The sequence below is a fragment of the Hyla sarda genome, chromosome 12 (assembly GCF_029499605.1).
Source record: "Hyla sarda isolate aHylSar1 chromosome 12, aHylSar1.hap1, whole genome shotgun sequence".
NCBI classification, from domain to species: Eukaryota; Metazoa; Chordata; class Amphibia; order Anura; family Hylidae; genus Hyla; species Hyla sarda.
Window position 1 is genome coordinate 56554153 of NC_079200.1, and position 19174 is coordinate 56573326.

Genomic DNA, 19174 nt, shown 5'->3' on the forward strand with positions numbered 1-19174 from the left:
TACCCATTATTACATACTTTTATATTATTGTTGCGCTTAAAAAAAATCACAAACTTTTTAACCAAATTAGTACGTTTTTAATCACTTTATTTTGATGACCCCTAACTTTTTTATTTTTCCGTATAAGCGGCGGTATGGGGGCTCATTTTTTGCGGCATGATCTGTACTTTTTTTTGATACCACATTTGCATATAAAAAACTTTTAATACATTTTTTATAATTTTTTTTTTTATAAAATGTATTAAAAAAGTAGGAATTTTGGACTTTTTTTTTTTTTTTCGTTCACGCCGTTAACCGTACGGGATCATTAACATTTTATTTTAATAGTTCGGACATTTACGCACGCGGCGATACCAAATATGTCTATAAAAAATTTTTTTACGCTTTTTGGGGGTAAAATAGGAAAAAACGGATGTTTTACTTTTTTATTGGGGGAGGGGATTTTTCACTTTTTTTTTACTTTTACTTTTACATTATTTTACATTTTTTTTTACACTTGAATAGTCCCTATAGGGGACTATTCATAGCAATACCATGATTGCTAATACTGATCTGTTCTATGTATAGGACATAGAACAGTATTATCGGTCATCTTCTGCTCTGGTCTGCTCGATCACAGACCAAAGCAGGAGACGCCGGGAGCCGCACGGAGGAAGGAGAGGGGACCTCCGTGCGGCGTTATGAATGATCGGATCCCCGCAGCAGCGCTGCGGGCGATCCGATCATTCATTCAAATCGCGCACTGCCGCAGATGCCGGGATCTGTATTGATCCCGGCACCTGAGGGGTTAATGTCGGACGCCCGCGAGATCGCGGGCGTCGGCCATTGCCGGCGGGTCCCTGGCTGCGATCAGCAGCCGGGATCAGCCGCGCATGACACGGGCATTGCTCCGATGCCCGCGGTTATGCTTAGGACGTAAATGTACGTCCTGGTGCGTTAAGTACCACCGCACCAGGACGTACATTTACGTCCTGCGCCCTTAAGGGGTTAAAGGTGTATTCCAGGATTTTTTTTTTTATTTGACTATGCTACAGGGGCTGTAAAGTTAGTGTAGTTCATAATATAGTGTCTGTACCTGTGTGTGACTGTTTTCTCACAATTCTTATGTGATTTTCTCCCCAAAATTTATTATTAAAGGGGTACTCCGCCCCTAGACATCTTATCCCCTATCCAAAGGATAGGGGATAAGATGTTAGATCGCCACGGTCCCGCTGCTGGGGACCCCGGGAATCGCTGCTGCAGCACCCTGCTATCATTACTGTGCAGAGCGAGATCGCTCTGCACGTAATGACGGGCAATACAGGGGTCGGAGCATCGTTATGTCATGGCTCCGCTCCTCGTGATGTCACGGCCCGCCCCCGTCAATACAAGTCTATGGGAGGGGGCGTGGCGGTCGTCATGCCCCCTGCCATAGACTTGCATTAAGGGGACGGGCCGTGATGTCATGAGGGGCGGAGCCATGACGTCACGCTGCTCCGGCCCCTGTATCGCCCTTCATTATGCACAGAGCGAACTCTCTCTGTGCAGTAATGATGGCGGGGTGCCGCAGAGGCGATCCCCGGGGTCCCTAGCAGCGGGACCGCGGTGATCTAACATCTTATCCCCTATCCTTTGGAAAGGGGATAAGATGCCAGGGGCGGAGTACCCCTTTAACCGCATACAAAATGACTGTTGTCTCAGATTTTTCCCAGGTTGCAATGTGGCCGAGACCTGACTCACTAGTCAGCTGATGACAGGGAGCCTGTCTGCTTCAATGGGTGGAGGGATTGCTTGGTGGGAGAGAGATCAATCTGCAACTAATGCAACAGCTGTAGGCACCCTGATTGAAAACCACAGGTCTTTTGATTAGATGCAGCTCATTTATGCTTCAATGGGTAGGGTGGCTGATGTGTGGGAGGTAGGAAAATGGAATGATGGGATTTGTAGGCAAAGAAGAAAACTCAAAAAGGAAATGACAGTTCAAAAAAAGCTAGCCACAGTGTTATGGTAATCTCACAACATAGCCATTTAGCCCCAAGACAAGCGCAGATCCTTTCTAAGCATGTCCATTACTGTCTGGCAAGTACGTACTAAAATCACCTTATGGTGGATAACCCCTTTAATTGCACTTTGCTAGTACCGGGTTGGACCCCCTTTTAACTTCATTGCTCATAACATTTCTACAATATGCTGAAATCATTCCTCAGAGATTTTGTTCCATACAGACATGATGGCATCAAGCAGTTGCTCCAGATTTGTCGGCTGCATATCCATGATGCAAATCTCCCATTCCACCACATCTCAAAAATGCTCTATAGGATTGAGATCTGGTGACTGTGAAGGCCATTGGAGTACAGTGGCCTCATTGTCATGTATGAGATGGTGTGAACTTTGTGACATGGTGCATTATCCTTCTGGTAGTATCATCAGAAGAGGAGTCCACTGTGGCCATAAAAAGAAACGGAAATGTCAGCAACAATACTCAGGTAGGCTATTACTTTTACTTGGTACTCTTATAAGAAGTGCGGCAAGGAAATGTCCCCCACACCATAACACCACTACCATAATCCTGAACCACTGATACAAGGCAGGATGGATCAAATGTTGCAGCTGGAATAAAGACTTATCAGGCCAGGCAACATTCTTCCAGGCTTCCATTGGCCAATTTTAGTGAGCCAGTACGAATTGCATCCTCGGTTTCCTATTCTTAGCTGACAGGAGTGGAACCTGATGTGGTCTTCTGCTGCTGTAGCAGCTCTGCTCTAAGGTTTGATGTGTTGTGAATTCAGAGACGTTTTTTAGCATACCTTGGTTGTAACCAGTGATTATTTGAGTTACTGTTGCATTTCTGTCATCTCTAACCAGTCTGTCCCTTATCCTATGATATAAACAAGGTATTTTTGTCTACACAACTTCTGCTCGCTAGATATTTTCCCTTTTATTAGAAAATCCTTTGTGATTCCTAAAGATGGTTGTGCGTGAAAATCTCAGTAGATCAACAGTTTCTAAAGTCACTTAAATCCCTTTTCTCCTCCATTCTGATTCTCGGTTTGAACTTTCGCAAGTTGTCTGGAGTATGTCTATACAGTGGGGCAAAAAAGCATTTAGTCAGCCAACAATTGGGCAAGTTCTCCCACTTAAAAAGATGACAGAGGCCTGTAATTTTCATCATAGGTATACCTCAACTATGAGAGACATAATGAGAAAAAAAAAAATCCATAAAATCAAATTGTCTGATTATTAAAGAATTTATTTGCAAATTATGGTGGTAAATAAGTATTTGATCAATAACAAAAGTTAATCTCAATACTTTGTTATATACCCTTTGTTGGCAATGACAGAGGTCAAACATTTTCTGTAAGTCTTCACAACGTTTTCATACACTGTTGCTGGTATTTTGGTCCCTTCCTCCATGCAGATCTCCTCAAGAGCAGTGATGTTTTAGGGCTGTCGCTGGGCAACACGGACCATCAACTCCCTCCAAAGGTTTTCTATGGGGTTGAGATCTGGAGACTGGCTAGGCCACCCCAGGACCTTGAAATGCTTCTTACGAAGCCACTCCTCTGTTGCCCTGGTGGTGTGTTTGACCCAGCTACATTTCATCTTCAATGCCCTTGTTGATGGAAGATTTTAACTCAAAATCTCATGATACATGGCCCCATTCATTCTTTCCTTTACATGGATCAGTCGTCCTGGTCCCTTCGCTGAAAAACTGCCCCAAAGCATGAAGTTTTCACCCCTATGCTTCACAGTAGGTATGGTGTTCTTTGGATGCAACTCAGCATTCTTTCTCTTCCAAACACGATGAGTTGAGTTTTTACCAAAAAAGTTCTACTTTGGTTTCATATGACCATATGACATTCTCCCAATCTTCTTCTGGATCATCCAAATGCTCTCTAGCAAACTTCAGACGGGCTCGGACGTGTACTGGCTTAAGCAGGGGGACACGTCTGGCACTGCATGATTTAAGTCCCTGGCGGCATAGTGTGTTACTGATGGTAGCCTTTGTTACTTTGGTCCCAGCTCTATGCAGGTCATTCACTAGGTCCCCCCATGTGGTTCTGGGATTTTTGCTCACCAAACTTGTGATCATTTTGACAGCACGGGGTGAGATCTTGTGTGGAGCCCAAGATCGAGGGAGATTATCAGTGGTCTTGTATGTCTTCTTTTCTAATAATTGCTCCCAGAGTTGATTTCTTCACACCAAGCTGCTTGCCTATTGCACATTCAGTCTTTTCAGCCTGGTGCAGGTCTACAATTTTTTTCTGGTGTCCTTCGACAGCTCTTTGGTCTTTGCCATTGTGGAGTTTGGAGTGTGACTGTTTGAGGTTGTAGACAGGTGTCTTTTATACAGATAAGTTCAAACAGGTGCCATTAATACAGGTAACGAGTGGAGGACAGAGGAGCCTCTTAAAGAAGAAGTTACATGTCTGTGAGAGCTAGAAATCTTGCTTGTTTGTATGTGACCAAATACTTATTTTCCACCATAATTTGCAAATCAATTCTTTAAAAATCACACAAAGTAATTTTATGGATTTATTTTTCATTATGTCTCTCATAGCTGAGGTATACCTATGATGAAAATTACAGGCCTCTCATCTTTTTAAGAGGGAGAACTTGCACAATTGGTGGCTGACTAAATACTTTTTTTGCCCTACTTTATGCCTAAAGCCATGGAATTGCTGCCATGCGATTGGCTGACTAGCTATTTTGTTAAAAAAAAGCTATTGAACAGATGCAGGTAATAATATATATATATATATATATATATATATATATATATATATATATATATACAATGCCAAATCATAGAGTGTTGCAGAATCTTGCAATAGCTTTTTTATTGGACTAACAGTATTTTGTAAAGACGAGCTTTCAATGATAAAAGGGAGTACCCGAAAGCTTGTCTTTACAAAATAATGTAAGCTCAATTAAAAAGGTATTTTGAGATTCTGCAACATTCTATGATTTTGCATCCTTATCACTGGACTAAAATGGCTACTATAGCCTACTACTAGCCAAACTACTATATTATATATAAATACTTACATAGTAGCCATCATCTCTTTAGTGAAGATTAGTTTTTTCCTGGCCTCGCGAGGGACTGTGTCCAGCATTAGATTTAGTTTACGCACGGCCTACAAGAAAGAAAGATGCTAATTCTATCATGTTAGGTTATGTTCTCAGTTGGTTCATATGCTGAACATAGCTAGTGGCCCCATGTTGGTACATGTTGGCAAACCTTTTCTTTTACTAATCCATAAAAGTAAGTAGCAATCCTTGGCTCTTGCTTTAACAAAATGCTTCCCTATTCAATGCAGCAATCAAAAAAGCCCAGATGTATCAATCTCTCAGTCTCAGTTTTCCCATAACAACTAATCCCATTCAGGTTTTATTTCAACAGAGACTGCTGTGAAAGCAGATCAGACTGTTTTTGTCCTCAGACAGACTGAGAAACCTAGGCCAGAATGTTTTTTCCACATCCTTTGACTACTACATTGATTAAAAAAGCATTCTAACCAGTAAGTTATAAGGATTTCTACTTATTTTTGTGGATCACTAATGGACTGCTACACGTAGTTTAAACTGAGCACCTAATTGTGCATTGGTGCAGTGAATAGACTATTTTTAACTGTATTGGAAAGCACAGCATACTGCACTTTTTATACAGTGGTCCAACCCAAAAATGTATACCGGACAGTATGCAGCTATACAGTTGCATACATCGGAAGTATACAACAGGGAATACCCTGTAACATATGTCCCTCATGTAATAAGAACAGAAACTATTACTGTCAGAACACATAGGGTTAAACTGTTCTGACAGCTTATTTTGTTTACTTTTTGTTGCTGGGTTAAGCCGAGCTGTCTGGACTGGTCAGCTGACCTTGATTGGAGCACCTGTTCTGGCTCTTATATAAGCTGGCAGTCTGCTCTCAAACCCTGCCTGCGAAAGAGCTTCATCTCCAAGCTAGTATGTATATTGTATCTTGTATTTCTGGCATATCTGACCCATTGGCTCCGTTCTCTGACCCTTCTCCTGCTTCTGTTATCTCTTGGTACTGACTTGGCTTGTGGAATGTGACTTATTGTGTGTGTGTGTGTAGGTTTAGATATTAGCTCTGTTAGTCTGTGTACTCCCTTACAGTAACCTGACTGACTGTATTATAGTTTGTTTTGTTGACCTTACTCCACTCTCTTATTTAAGAAAGGATCCGTCAACGTGGTTGTCAATCCACTGCCTAGGGCGGATAGGCAAGTAGGCAGGGAAAGGGGGAGTGGGCAAAAAGTGTTGTACTCCTTCCCTGGCCATACGTGACAATTACAACCTAGAGGCTCTAGTGGTACACTGCAACAGGATTTAACAACACAAAAAGCTAAAGGGCCCATCCACACTGCTGAATCTCCACCCAGAGATTATCGGCGGTAGGACCGCACTGACGTACCCATACATAGCAATGCAGTCCAGCAGAATTCCACCAAAAGAATGAACATGTTCATCCTTTTGGCGAGGCCTGAAACTTGAATTTCCACTGCAAAATTTTCAACTGCAGAAATTCCGCAGTGTGAACACTGCAACAGAATCCCACTGAATACACTGGAACTCAGAAACAGAATTTCTTTGGCAGAAACTCAGCAATGGGCCCTTATGGTGATATAAGGTTTTTACCCACTGTTTGCACAGTGTAGCTTTCAAATCAAGCAACAGATCTATGATTATAAACTGCATTAATAAATATAAACACTAAACCATTACCTCCTGTTTGATAAATGTACCAATTGATGCATCCGCCACTAAACAGCAAGTTTTAGAAATAAAGTTTCCAAGTATCTGTATTTTACCTGCATAGATATTTAAAGTTAACATTTTTTTTAAACTTAAAACAAAGATTACAAAAAAAGTAAAAAAAATCTACTTACCCTCACTATTGTGATCATGTACAGCCTGTAAAACAGATCCAAAGAAATTGCTCAATTTTAATGTACTTCTTCAAGGCTGACAATGTGTTTGGCATCATTACGTCTTTCCAATTTTTCAATCCTATTTAATATTACTTACTAGTTGTTTATGTATGCTGTACTTTAATACAATATAAATTATCATCCAGATGCAAACAATAGCTAAATTTTTCTAAAATACAATTCAGATTTAATGAAACGTGACATTGTTACTTTTAATCTGTAATTTAGGATTTCTTCAGTCAATGATCCACCATAAACTGGAGTTTATGGTATAAATGGATATTATAATGGAGTTATTTTTATTTTTGTATCTGTTTTTGCCTGAGCATGGCTGTAAATATTTGTAATGCTATTAGACAGAACTGATCATTTATGCACCAGATAGATAGTTTGCTTACGGATGTTTAAAACAAAGCAAAAAAAAAAAAAAACATATGTGGAAAAGATCGAAACCAACAGCAAAGATCTGTACTGTGTAAGTATACTTACCATGAGAACATCAAAGTAATCTTCAGTCAAAGTGAGCAAAGCTTCCTTCCTTGCACTACCAGCACATATCAAAATGTTTCTGATCTTTTCATACCACGCTACCATGTGAAGAACAAGAGATTTGATCATTATAGAATAATAGTGCTACATAAGAGAAACAAAATATTTTATTTGTGATACACTCATATTGTAGAAATAACTGGCATGTCATGGGTAAAAGCAAGAATGTCCAGCAGCAAATGGGTCAATAAAACCACTTATCTTTTCTACAAGTCCCTGACTGATCGCTGTTGTGAGCCATTCTTCACCCCTGGAAATCCTACATTTGGAACACTTATAAATAACATTGAGCAATAGTGACACATTTCTTATATCTTTCTTATCCAGTTCCTGTAAAAAAGCAAAAAGCAATAATAGAGGCATGAAAAAAGCTACATTAATAATATATGGCATAATTATTATCTATAAATTAACAGGGCAAATGGTAACAAAAGCTATGTGAAGAAGATGTACAGTACAGACCAAAAGTTTGGACACACCTTCTCATTCAGAGTTTTCTTTATTTTCATGACTATGAAAATTGTAGATTCACATTGATGGCATTAAAACTATGAATTAACACATGTGGAATTATATACATAACAAAAAAGTGTGAAACAACTGAAAATATGTCATATTCTAGGTTCTTCAAAGTAGCCACCTTTTGCTTTGATTACTGCTTTGCACACTCTTGGCATTCTCTTGTTGAGCTTCAATAGGTAGTCACCTGAAATGGTTTTCACTTCACAGGTGTGCTGGTGTGGAGGAGGAGGTGTGATGGTGTGGGGGTGCTTTGCTGGTGACACTGTTGGGGATTTATTCAAAATTGAAGGCATACTGAACCAGCATGGCTACCACAGTATCTTGCAGCAACATGCTATTCCATCCGGTTTGCATTTAGTTGGACCATCATTTATTTTTCAGCAGGACAATGACCCCAAACACACATCCAGGCTGTGTAAGGGCTATTTGACCAAGAAGGAAAGTGATGGGGTGCTGCACCAGATGACCTGACCTCCACAGTCACCGGACCTGAACCCAATCGAGATGGTTTGGGGTGAGCTGGACCGCAGAGTGAAGGCAAAAAGGGGCCAACAAGTGCTAAGCATCTTTGGGAACTCCTTCAAGACTGTTGGAAGACCATTTCAGGTGACTACCTCTTGAAGCTCATCAAGAGAATGCCAAGAGTGTGCAAAGCAGTAATCAAATCAAAAGGTGGCTAGAACCTAGAATTACATATTTTCACACTTTTTTGCTATGTATATAATTCCACATGTGTTAATTCATAGTTTTGCAAGTAGAGAGTATAGATAAAGCACTCACCATGGCCAGAGGTTCAGCAACAAACTTGAGCTTTAATTCCAGACTTGAGCCGGTGAAACAGGACAGAAAGACACACAGGGAGCATGGATGGAACAGGTGAGGCGGGGGCGTGAGAAAGGGGTGGCAACCGTTTTCACACACTGAGGCGCTTCCTCTGGCCCACAGAGAAAGGGCCAGAGAAAGCGCCTCAGTGCGTGAAACCGGTTGCCACCCCTTTGTCACGACCCTGCCTCACCTGTTCCATCCATGCTCCCTGTGTGTCTGTCTGCTCCGTTTCCCCGGCTCAAGTCTGGAATTAAAGCTCAAGTTTGTTGCTGAACCTTTGGCCGTGGTGAGTGCTTTATCTATACTCTCTACTTGCAAAGTTTGTGTCATTATACTGGACTTTCTTGATACGAGCATCGCCATCACCCGTAGCAACTATCTAGCAGACAGACACGACCATTAAAAGGGGTATTCCAGGAATTTTTTTTTATTATATATCTCAACTGGCTCCAGAAAGTTAAACAGATTTGTAAATTACTTCTATTAAAAAATCATTTTTGTTCCTATTTCTGCAAGGCCCCAGCCCCTACTATCACATGCCTCGCTGTCCATATTACTACCCCTATTACATGCCTCATTGTCCCTAGTACTACTACTACTCCTATTACATGCCTCATTGTCCCTAGTACTACTACTCTTATCACATGCCTCATTGTCCCTAGTACTATTACCCCTTCCATCACATTCCTCACTGTCCCTAGTACTACTACCCCTAGTACATGACTCACTGTCCCTAGAACTACGAACCCTTCTATCATATGCCTTGCTGTCCCTATTACTACCCCCTGTATTACATGCCTATCTGTCCCTAGTACTACTACTACCCCTCCTATTACATGCCCCACTGTCCTTATTACTACCCCTCCTATAACATGCCTTAAAATCTCAACTACTACCTCTCCTATCACATGCCTTACTGTGCCTACTACTACCCCATCTATTACATGCCTTACTGTCACTACTGCCCCTCTCCTGTCATATGCCTCATGGTCCCTCCTGCTACCTCTCTTGTCAGATGCCTTACTGTCCCTTCCCCCAGCTATTTTTATACATAATGAGGAGGGTACTCTGCCTATAGAAATAATAAGGGGGAAGGAGTCTCCTAACTACATAATGGGAGTCTGCTTATATACATAATGGAGAGGAAAGGGGGAATGTTGAATCTACATAATAGGGAGGAGGGATGTTCTAGTTATTTAAATGAGGGGGAGTATTTTGGAGAAAAGGGGACAAAATTGGGGGAGGGGGGGTCTACGTTATGGGTCCATTATTATCATTTGGGACACTATAGTTGGGGTGTTGGTATAGGGTTGCTGAGGGTGCTGGAAAAATGAGGAGCCTAAAATGTTTAAGTGTGAGAATTCTGCAGAAAAGAATGACAACTGAAAGAACGGACACTGACGTCAGCGCTGCTCATGAATATTCATCCCTCTTGTTCTCCCTCTCTTCGCCGCTCCTAACCGGAGGGAGGGATGAATATTCATGAGCGGCGCTGACGTCAGTGTCCGTTAGCCTGCAGAAGCACCGCCTTTGCCAGTTACAGCAGGATATACACAGAGATTAAAACTACAATTGCGGGCGAACGGCGGCGCGGATCAGACCAAGGTAAGGCTCTTTTAATCAGCGTCTCCCGCACTATCCACCAATACCTGTGGATAGTGTGGGAGAAAATATGTGACAGTTTTCCTTTAAAGAGTCATTGTACGTGAATGTATAAGCAATGCTGAAATAGTAAAGGGAATAATGAACAACAAGCTTAAAAAAATGTTTTCATTGATGGCCTACCCTCAGGATAGGCCATCAATAGCTGATCAATGGGATCAGACACCCAGAAGTCCATCAGATGTGCTGATTGCCTGTGTGTGCCTGTACACAAAATGAACACAGACGGAATCAGACAGCTCAGTTACATTGTGTACTGCCTCTACTGGGTTACTGCAGCCCAACTCCAATTCAAGTGAATGATCAGCAGTGGAAATGCCACCCCCCAAACAGATCTTGATAGATCATTCTGGGGATAGGTCCCAGAAACTCCTTCAATAAATTCAGAATTTATGTTATGCAAAGATCCCAAAATCCATAAAAGTATAATGCAGATACCCTGGAAATCAGCTGGTCAAGTTTCAAAAGCAACTCCTTGCTGCATTTTTGAGAACTGGAATTCTTCTGTAAAAAATCTTCAAGGGAGTGAAACTCTTCTTTTCTTAAAGCATGGTCAATGTGTGCTTCTAACTAATAAACAAAAAGGCACACATTACCAATCATATCTGCTTTTAGTATTACTAGTGTTACTAACATTCATTTGTCTCTTGCTGTATTATACCTTTAGGTTTTCTTTAACAGGCATTGTTATATATAGGAGAATACAATCTGTAAAAAACAAACATATAATAGAAAAAATTGATTTTAAATAAAAGTTTTCACTTTCATGTCAAATAAGTTATCAGTTAATTAATTATACTGCTATAATCTCCTGTTGCTGCTGTTCCAAAGTTGGACGGTCCCTGCTGCCCTGCACTTCTTAGTCTCCATCTCAGCGCAAGAAAATGCCCATCACTGGCTGCAATGGTGAACTGACTTGGCTGCTGAGAGGGCATTTGCTTTTGCTAAGGCAGCAGGGACCAGCCACCAATGGAAGAATGTAAGGACATATCATTTAGTTTTTTCGCTCAAAGGATAGGGGATAACTAGCTGATCAGTGGGGTTCCTACTACTGGGATTCCCAATGATCACCAGAACAGGGATGTTCACAGGCTCCGGACCAATCCCCTTCTGTTGTCCCACCCTGAGTCCCCCAGTGTCACAGGGCTAGAGTAAGAGATAGCCAGGCTGGTGCTTATTTTGTTTCTTATCATGGTGTTGCCACTATCTAGTGGTTAACATCCCCTCTATCATTTCATTTGCTTTGTTGTGTGGTATTATTCCCATTATTTTTCTTTGCACACCTATATTGTTGTATTGTGTTGTGTCCAGTTTTAGGAGGACATTTTTTGTGGTACTTATTAAATGCTAAGTTTTAGTTTACAATTGGAGGTCTAAATACATTGTCGGTCGGTAGACTGTGTCTATAACTATTTTTGAAGTAATTGTAAGCCACAAATGCTCACGATTCCCTGATAACTGTGGCCCTCACTTGGACTTGTCACTCTAATCCCTTAAGGACTCAGCCCATTTGGGCCTTAAGGACAATTTTATTTTTAGGTTTTAGTTTTTTCCTCCTTGCCTTCGAAAAATCACAACTCTTTTATATTTTCATCCACAGACTAGTATAAAGGCTTGATTTTTGCGTGACCAGTTGTCCTATTAAATGACATCACTCATTTTACCATAAAATGTATGGCACAACCAAAAAAATACTATTTATGTGGGGAAATTGATAAGAAAACCACAATTTTGCTAATTTTGGAAGGTTTCGTTTTCATGCGGTACACTTTACTGTAAAATACACAGCTTTTCTTTATTCTGTGGGTCAATACGATTAAAATGATACCCATGATTACATACTTTATTATTATACCGCTTAAAAAAAAATCACAAAAACTTTTTAACCAAATTAGTGTGTTTAAAATCCCTCTATTTTGCTGACCTATAACTTTTTAATTTTTCCGTATAAGCTGCGGTATGAGGGCAAATTTTTTGCGCAGTGGTCTGTAATTTTTTTTGATACTACATTTGCATATACCGTACAAAACTTTTAATAATTTTTTTTATCAATTTTATTTGGAATAAAATGTTATAAAAAAAAAAAAACTGCAATTTTGGACTTTTTTTTTAACCTTCGCGACGTTCACCGTACGAGATAATTAACATTATATTTTAATAGTTCGGATATTTACGCACGCCGCGACAACAAATATGTTTGTTTATTAACCCCTTGCGGACGGAGGGTTTTTATGTTTTTGCACTTTCGTTTTTTCTCCTTACCTTTTAAAAATCATAACCATTCCACTTTTCCACCAAAAAATCCATATGATGGCTTTTTTTGCACCACCAATTCTACTTTGTAATGACATCAGTCATTTTACCCAAAAATCTACGGCGAAATAGAAAAAAAAAATTGTGTGACAAAATTGAAGAAAAAATTCCACTTTGTAAAGTTTGGGGGCTTCTGTTTCTACACAGCACATTTTTAGGTAAAAATGGCATCTTCTGTTTATTCTGTAGGTCCATACGATTAAAATAATACCCTTCTTATATAGGTTTGATTTTGTCGTACTTCTGGAAAAAATCATAACTACATGCAGGAAAATGTATACATTTAAAATTGTCATCTTCTGACCCCTATAACTTTTTTATTTTTCCGCGTAGGGGGTGGCATGAGGGAATGAGGTACCATTTTTGTATTGATCAGGCTTTTTGATCGCTTTTTATTCATTTTTTCATGATACAAAAAGTTACCAAAAATACGCTATTTTGGACTTTGGAATTTTTTTGCGCGTACGCCATTGACTGTACGGATTAACTATATATTTTTATAATTCGGACATTTCCGCACGCGGCGATACCACATATGTTTATTTTTATTTACAGTTGTTTATTTTTTTTATGGGAAAAGGGGGGTGATTCTCCCCATAGGGGGCTATAACACTGCACACACTGATCTTTTACATTGATCAATGGTTTCTCATAGGAAATCATTGATTAAATAATTCTGCCGCTTGACTGCTTTTGCCTGGATCTCAGGCACTGAGCAGTCATTTGGCGATCGGACAGCGAGGAGGAAGTTAGGGACCATTCTTTAGGGCCACGATTTCACCACGGCGATCCCGAACAGCCCACTGAGCTAACCAGCATTGATTTGCTTTCACTTTAGACACGGCGTTCAACTTTGAATGCCGCGTCTAAAGGGTTAATAGTGCGCGGCACTGCAATCAGTGCCGTGCGCTATTAGCCACGGGTCCCGGCCATTGTTAGAGGCTGTGGCCCTGTGTTATAGAACGGGAGTGGATGAAGGGCGTACAGATACGCCCTCTGTCCCCAACAGGTTAAAAAAAAAATATTATTTTTTTTACACTTTTTGGGGGTAAAATGGGGAAAAACTGAAAATTTACAATTTTATTGGGGATGGGGATTTTTCAAATTTATTTTTACTTTTATTCTTACACTTTAATAGTCCCCATAGGGGACTATTTATAGCAATCATTTGATTGCTAATACTGTTCAGTGCTATGCATAGGGCATAGCACTGATAAGTGTTATCGGTCATCTTCTGCTCTGATCTGCTCGATCTCAGACCTGAGCAGAAGACGCCGGGAGACGGACGGAGGCAGGTGAGGGGACCTCCGTCCACCATTACAGATGATCAGATTGCCGCGGCAGTGCTGCAGGCGATCCGATCGTCCACATTAAGTGCCGCACTTCTGCAGATGCCATGATCTTATTGATCACAGCATCTGGGGGGGTTAATGGAGGACATCCGTGCGATCGCGGATGTCGGCCATTACCGGCGGGTGTCTGGCTGCCATCAGCAGCCGGGACCTGCCGCGCATGACCCGAGCATCGCTCCGATGCTCGCGGTTATGTATAGGATGAAAATGTACATCCTGGTGCGTTAAGTAACACCTCACCAGGACGTACATTTACGTCCTGCGTCGTTAAGGGGTTAAAAAGGTACTCCCCTGGAAACTTTTTTTTTTTTTAAATAAACTGGTACCAGAAAGTTAAACAGATTTGTAAATTACTTCTATTTACTATCTATTTATCTATCTACTTATCCTCTTCTGTATGCTCCAGAGGAAGTTGTTTTCTTTTTGAATTTCCTTTCTGTCTGACCACAGTGCTCTCTGCTGACACCTCAATTTATTTTAGGAACTGTTCAGAGTACAAGCAAATTCCCATAGCAAACCTATCCTGCTCCAGATAGTTCCTAAAATGGACAGAGGTGTCAGCAGAGAGCATTGTGGTCAGACAGAAAAGGAATGCAAAAAGAAAAGAACTTCCTCTGGAGCATACAATTGCTGATAAGTACAGGAAGGATTGCGATTTTTTAATAGAAGTAATTTATAAATCTGTTTAAACTTTCTGGCATCAATTGATTTTAAAAAAATGTTTGTCGTCCGCTCCATTGGGGGACACAGAGACTGTGGGTATATCTTGCTGCCACTGGGTGGCTTTTTCTCCTTTTTATTTTCTTGTATTTAGGTGGGGGTTCAGGAGCATGGCGCTACCTGTTCCCCCATATGCAGCTACGGGGCATAAAGTATGCACCGTTAACCCCTTCCCACCAATGACCAGCACCTGAGGTTGCACCTCGGGTCCAGGTCCCCCTATCTTCCCTGCTCGTCCCGCTGTCTCAGCCTGATGTGATGCAGGTGACCTTAGCTGGCTGAAGACACCTTAGGCGAGTATGGCTGTATACAGGTGAGTATATCCAACTCCCCCCCCCCTCCTCTGCCACAGATATTTACAGATATGTGACTGTTCCACCTGGGTCTTTTGCTGTGGAGCCCCTTATTCCTGGGGGGGGGGGGAATTTTCACCTTTATCTTTGGAGGGGGAAAACATGTTTCCGTGGGAACTGTTCTTGTGCAGTGCCGAGGCTCAGGGGATTGCGGAGCAGCTTCCCTCCCTGGCACCTATTACTTGGCTAGCATCAGCAGCTCTTTCTTCTCTCCAGACGCCGGCCACAGCTCCTGTCAGCTGGGCTGAGGTCGCGCGGCCACCGTTCTTTTTACTTTTGCCTGCGGTCAGGCAGGTGCGCGGGGAGCATTTGTTAATTGAGGCCGTGGCTGCGCTCAGCTCCCAGCCAATACTGTTTTTGCACTCTCACCAGGGGTTACTGAGGCTCCTATCAGCTCAGTGCACATGCTTTGGGGGTCATTTTCTCTACTCCTCCCTCTCCCCGTCCAATGGGACTCGTTCTGGGGTGAAACCTCATTTTTTATGGGAAGTGCTGCCGCTCCTCCTCTTTCTTCTCTCCTGCTCTGCAGACCGTATTACTTCAGCTGCTCCTTGCCTATTCTGCCGGATCTGGACACCTACAGACTACCTCTCAGCTCCAGCTGCGGGACACAGGACCTGGGGGAGATTGCTCCATTTTATTTTGCTGACTACTTTTACTAGCACCTATGTCCAACCCCAGACCCGAATCCCCCTGTCACAATCACACCCTATCGGTCCAGCCAAGACATTAGAGAGTGTGATGGTGCAAGGGTTAAGGCCACCAGACCTCTGGGTATACACTGCTAGTCCCAGCAAGTCACCAAATTAACCCTTTGATAAACGTGTTTCCACCAGAGCTGCCTTCAGAAAGGTGAGCTCATATATTTAGAGATCAAAGACCAGAGTTGATTAATTAAACATTTAATCTGATAAAAGGTATCACAGTGCTATATATATATATATATAAACAAATGACATATAGTTACAAAAATATGAAAGAGTTTAGCAAGGCAAGTTCAGAAAACAAAAGATGAAGTTCTTACAGCATGATGGTATAGCCATCCTTGTCAGTGAGAGTCCAGCTCTGGTCAGCCTGTGCCACAGCCTTGAACACCCTGAGTCTAGCATTGTTAAATATTATATATCTGCCTTTTTGGAGGGAGACTCCATTCCCCCCTCCCCTCTGATCCCACCAGGGGGCATCTCTGTTCCTGGACATCTTATCTGGTTGATTATATGATGGGACCAGAGTGCCCCTTACATCCTGGTGCTTCAAAGGGCCTCCGACTTCAAAGGAGATACAAACAAACAGCCAGACCCCCAATAAAATGCAATACACAAAAGGATACACCGTCTGAATGACCTCTCACCCATGTCTTGGATAATACATCACACACGGTTATAATTTATAATACACATATAGGATTAAGGGGCCTGACACCTCCCCCTTAAGATGGGGACAGAGAGATCTGGCCTCTCCAAGCTGATAGATCTGTCTCCATTAACAGTCTATTTCTTTTCTTGACACCACAGGCCCTGCATTCCCAGGCAAAGATTGCACTGAAGGGGCCCATTTCCTCATTTAGCTGCCTTTTCTTTGCAGCTAAGAGCTGTGGATTGATCTCTACATCCTGAAGGGACCCCTGGCTCTCAGCTTCCTCCACTAGGTCTAGTAGGGGATCATTACCCAGCCCTTCCTCTGGTGCACTACATACACCGAGTACCACCTTCTCAGGGTCATAGTATGCCATATTAATGTGGTACTGTCTCTGCCTCTGACCTTTCTCATCAAGGGCAACTACATATGTGCTGGGTTCTAGGCGCTGCAGAATGGTGAAGGGACCCTCCCAGGCCGCCTGCAACTTATTCTGCCTAATGGGGTTCAGAACCATTACCTTCTGTCCCACTTCATAGACCCGGTCCCTTGCATTGTGATCATACCAGTACTTCTGCCTGGTCTGTGCTGCTATGAGGTTGTCCTGTACAAAGCCCAGTCAATGTCTGCATCCTGTCCCTGAATCTCAGAACATACTCCACCACAGAAGTCTCAGGGGCATGTAGCCCCCCTTCCCATTCTCCCCTAACTAAATCTAGGGGTCCCCGCACTTTGCAACCATACAATAACTCAAAGGGCGAAAAACCTGTAGACTCTTGGGGTACCTCCCTGTAAGCAAATAACAGATGGGGTAAATAATTTTCCCAGTCTCTGCCCTCAGATTCTACAAATGTTTTTAGCATTTGTTTCAAGGTGCCATTGAACCTCTCGCAGAGACCATTTGTTTGGGGGTGGTATGGGCTTGCTACCAAGTGCTGTACATTCACCTTTTTACAGAGACTTTGCATGAGATTGGACATGAACTGGGTTCCCTGATCAGTGAGCATTTCTTTGGAGACCCCCACCCTGCAGAATATACTGATCTGTGCATCTGCCACCTCATCTGCCCAGACAGAGGTTAAGGCAACAGCTTCAGGGTACCTAGTTGCACAATCCACCACAGTGAGAATAAACTGTTTCCCTGTGCTGCTGGGTATAGCCAGAGGCCCCACAATATCCACTGCCACTCGTTCAAAGGGTACAGATATGACTGGTAGGGGAACTAGGGGAACACGAGTAACATTCCCAGACTTACCCACCCTCTGGCAGACACGACAAGATCTACAATAATTGGCAACAGCAGTACCCAAACCCGGCCAGTAAAAATTGTGTGCCAGCCTGGACTTTGTCTTGGCCACTCCTAAATGTCCTGCCAGGGGGGTCTCATGGGCCAACCTCAGCAGCTCTTTCCTGTACTGCCTAGGAATCACTAACTGCCTTTCTCTCTCCTGGGCCCCTAGCATGCCTCCCTCCATCTCATGGTATCAGGGAGCACATTTCCCACAGGTGAACTAGCATCTCCACCTTCCTCTGCTGGGGCTTGCAGGTCACACAGCTTGCCCCTTGCATCACCATCCTCCCTTCTTTTTAAAGCTGCAGCTCTGGCACGCTGCTGACGATTTACCACTGCCACCATTGGTATGACTCCCTGGGGTTTACCTTCCTCCCCCTCAGTTCCAGACATAACAATACAGGCATCATACACAGGGCTATCACTCCTTCCCTCCTCCTCCTTAGGCTCACAGGATTGGGACATATAACTCACTGCTGGTCCCTCATCCTTACCTGTCACCAGGGGCACACCGACCCCTCCCCCCTAGCCCATCTCCACTAGGTTTTGGCATTGGCAATGCATTGTCACCACATCTTACAATACACCCAATTCCACTTTTGGAAAACATTACTGGTTCAATCGCAGGTAAACAATTATCAATCCCCTGCACTCCCTCCCAGTTCCCACATTTTGCAGTGTCTCCCAAAGTCTCGCACAGTACCTCAGAATGAACAGGGCTCTCTCCTAGCCCTCCCAGTGTGCAGGTAGTGTTCTCTGGAGCATAATGACAGAGCATCCGACCCATATCATTCCCCAGCAGAACATTAAACAGGGATGTCCTCAGAGACCCCCACCTCCCGCAAACCTTTGCCTGTACCCCAATCCAGGTACACACGAGCCATGGGCACAGCAGGCCGGATACCTCCAATTCCTCTTAAAGCCATGGTTCTTCCAGGGATGATGTCCTCTGTATCCACCACTTCAGGCCACACCAAGGTAAAGGAGGCTCCAGAATCTCGCAAACCCACTGTAACCCGGTCACCTACAGTTACACTCTGCAGGTTATCCGCTCTTTTCTCCACCGCTCCGGACATCAGAAGAAGAGCTGTGTGTCCTCCAGCTACTGGTGGAGAATTCTTTTTGTTGGGGCATGTGGCACTCAGGTGCCCAATATTGTTGCATCTGTAACATCGGTGGGTGTCCCCCTGACCCAATGTGGCTCCTGTTGCTTTTGGTGCTGATGGCAAGAATTTTCCGGCTGGCTTGGTGCTGCTGGTGGTGCTCTGTGGGTGTGTGGCTCCACTCCA

The 19174-nt window shown here is 42.8% G+C and overlaps 1 protein-coding gene across 9 annotated transcripts in view; it reads right to left on the reverse strand.

Annotated features, from left to right (window-relative positions):
- The window catches only part of SYCP2 (synaptonemal complex protein 2), a 266941-nt gene that overhangs the window by 221518 nt on the left and 26249 nt on the right, over positions 1-19174 (reverse strand). For all 9 annotated transcript variants that reach the window (XM_056548745.1, XM_056548746.1, XM_056548744.1 and 6 more), the window contains exons 2-8: positions 11162-11208; positions 10939-11070; positions 7691-7821; positions 7432-7534; positions 6901-6925; positions 6737-6822; positions 5029-5117 (exon numbers count right to left, since the gene is read on the reverse strand). In XM_056548745.1, coding sequence (XP_056404720.1) covers positions 5029-5117; positions 6737-6822; positions 6901-6925; positions 7432-7534; positions 7691-7821; positions 10939-11070; positions 11162-11208 — 613 coding nt within the window. The remainder of the gene's footprint in view (positions 1-5028; positions 5118-6736; positions 6823-6900; positions 6926-7431; positions 7535-7690; positions 7822-10938; positions 11071-11161; positions 11209-19174) is intronic.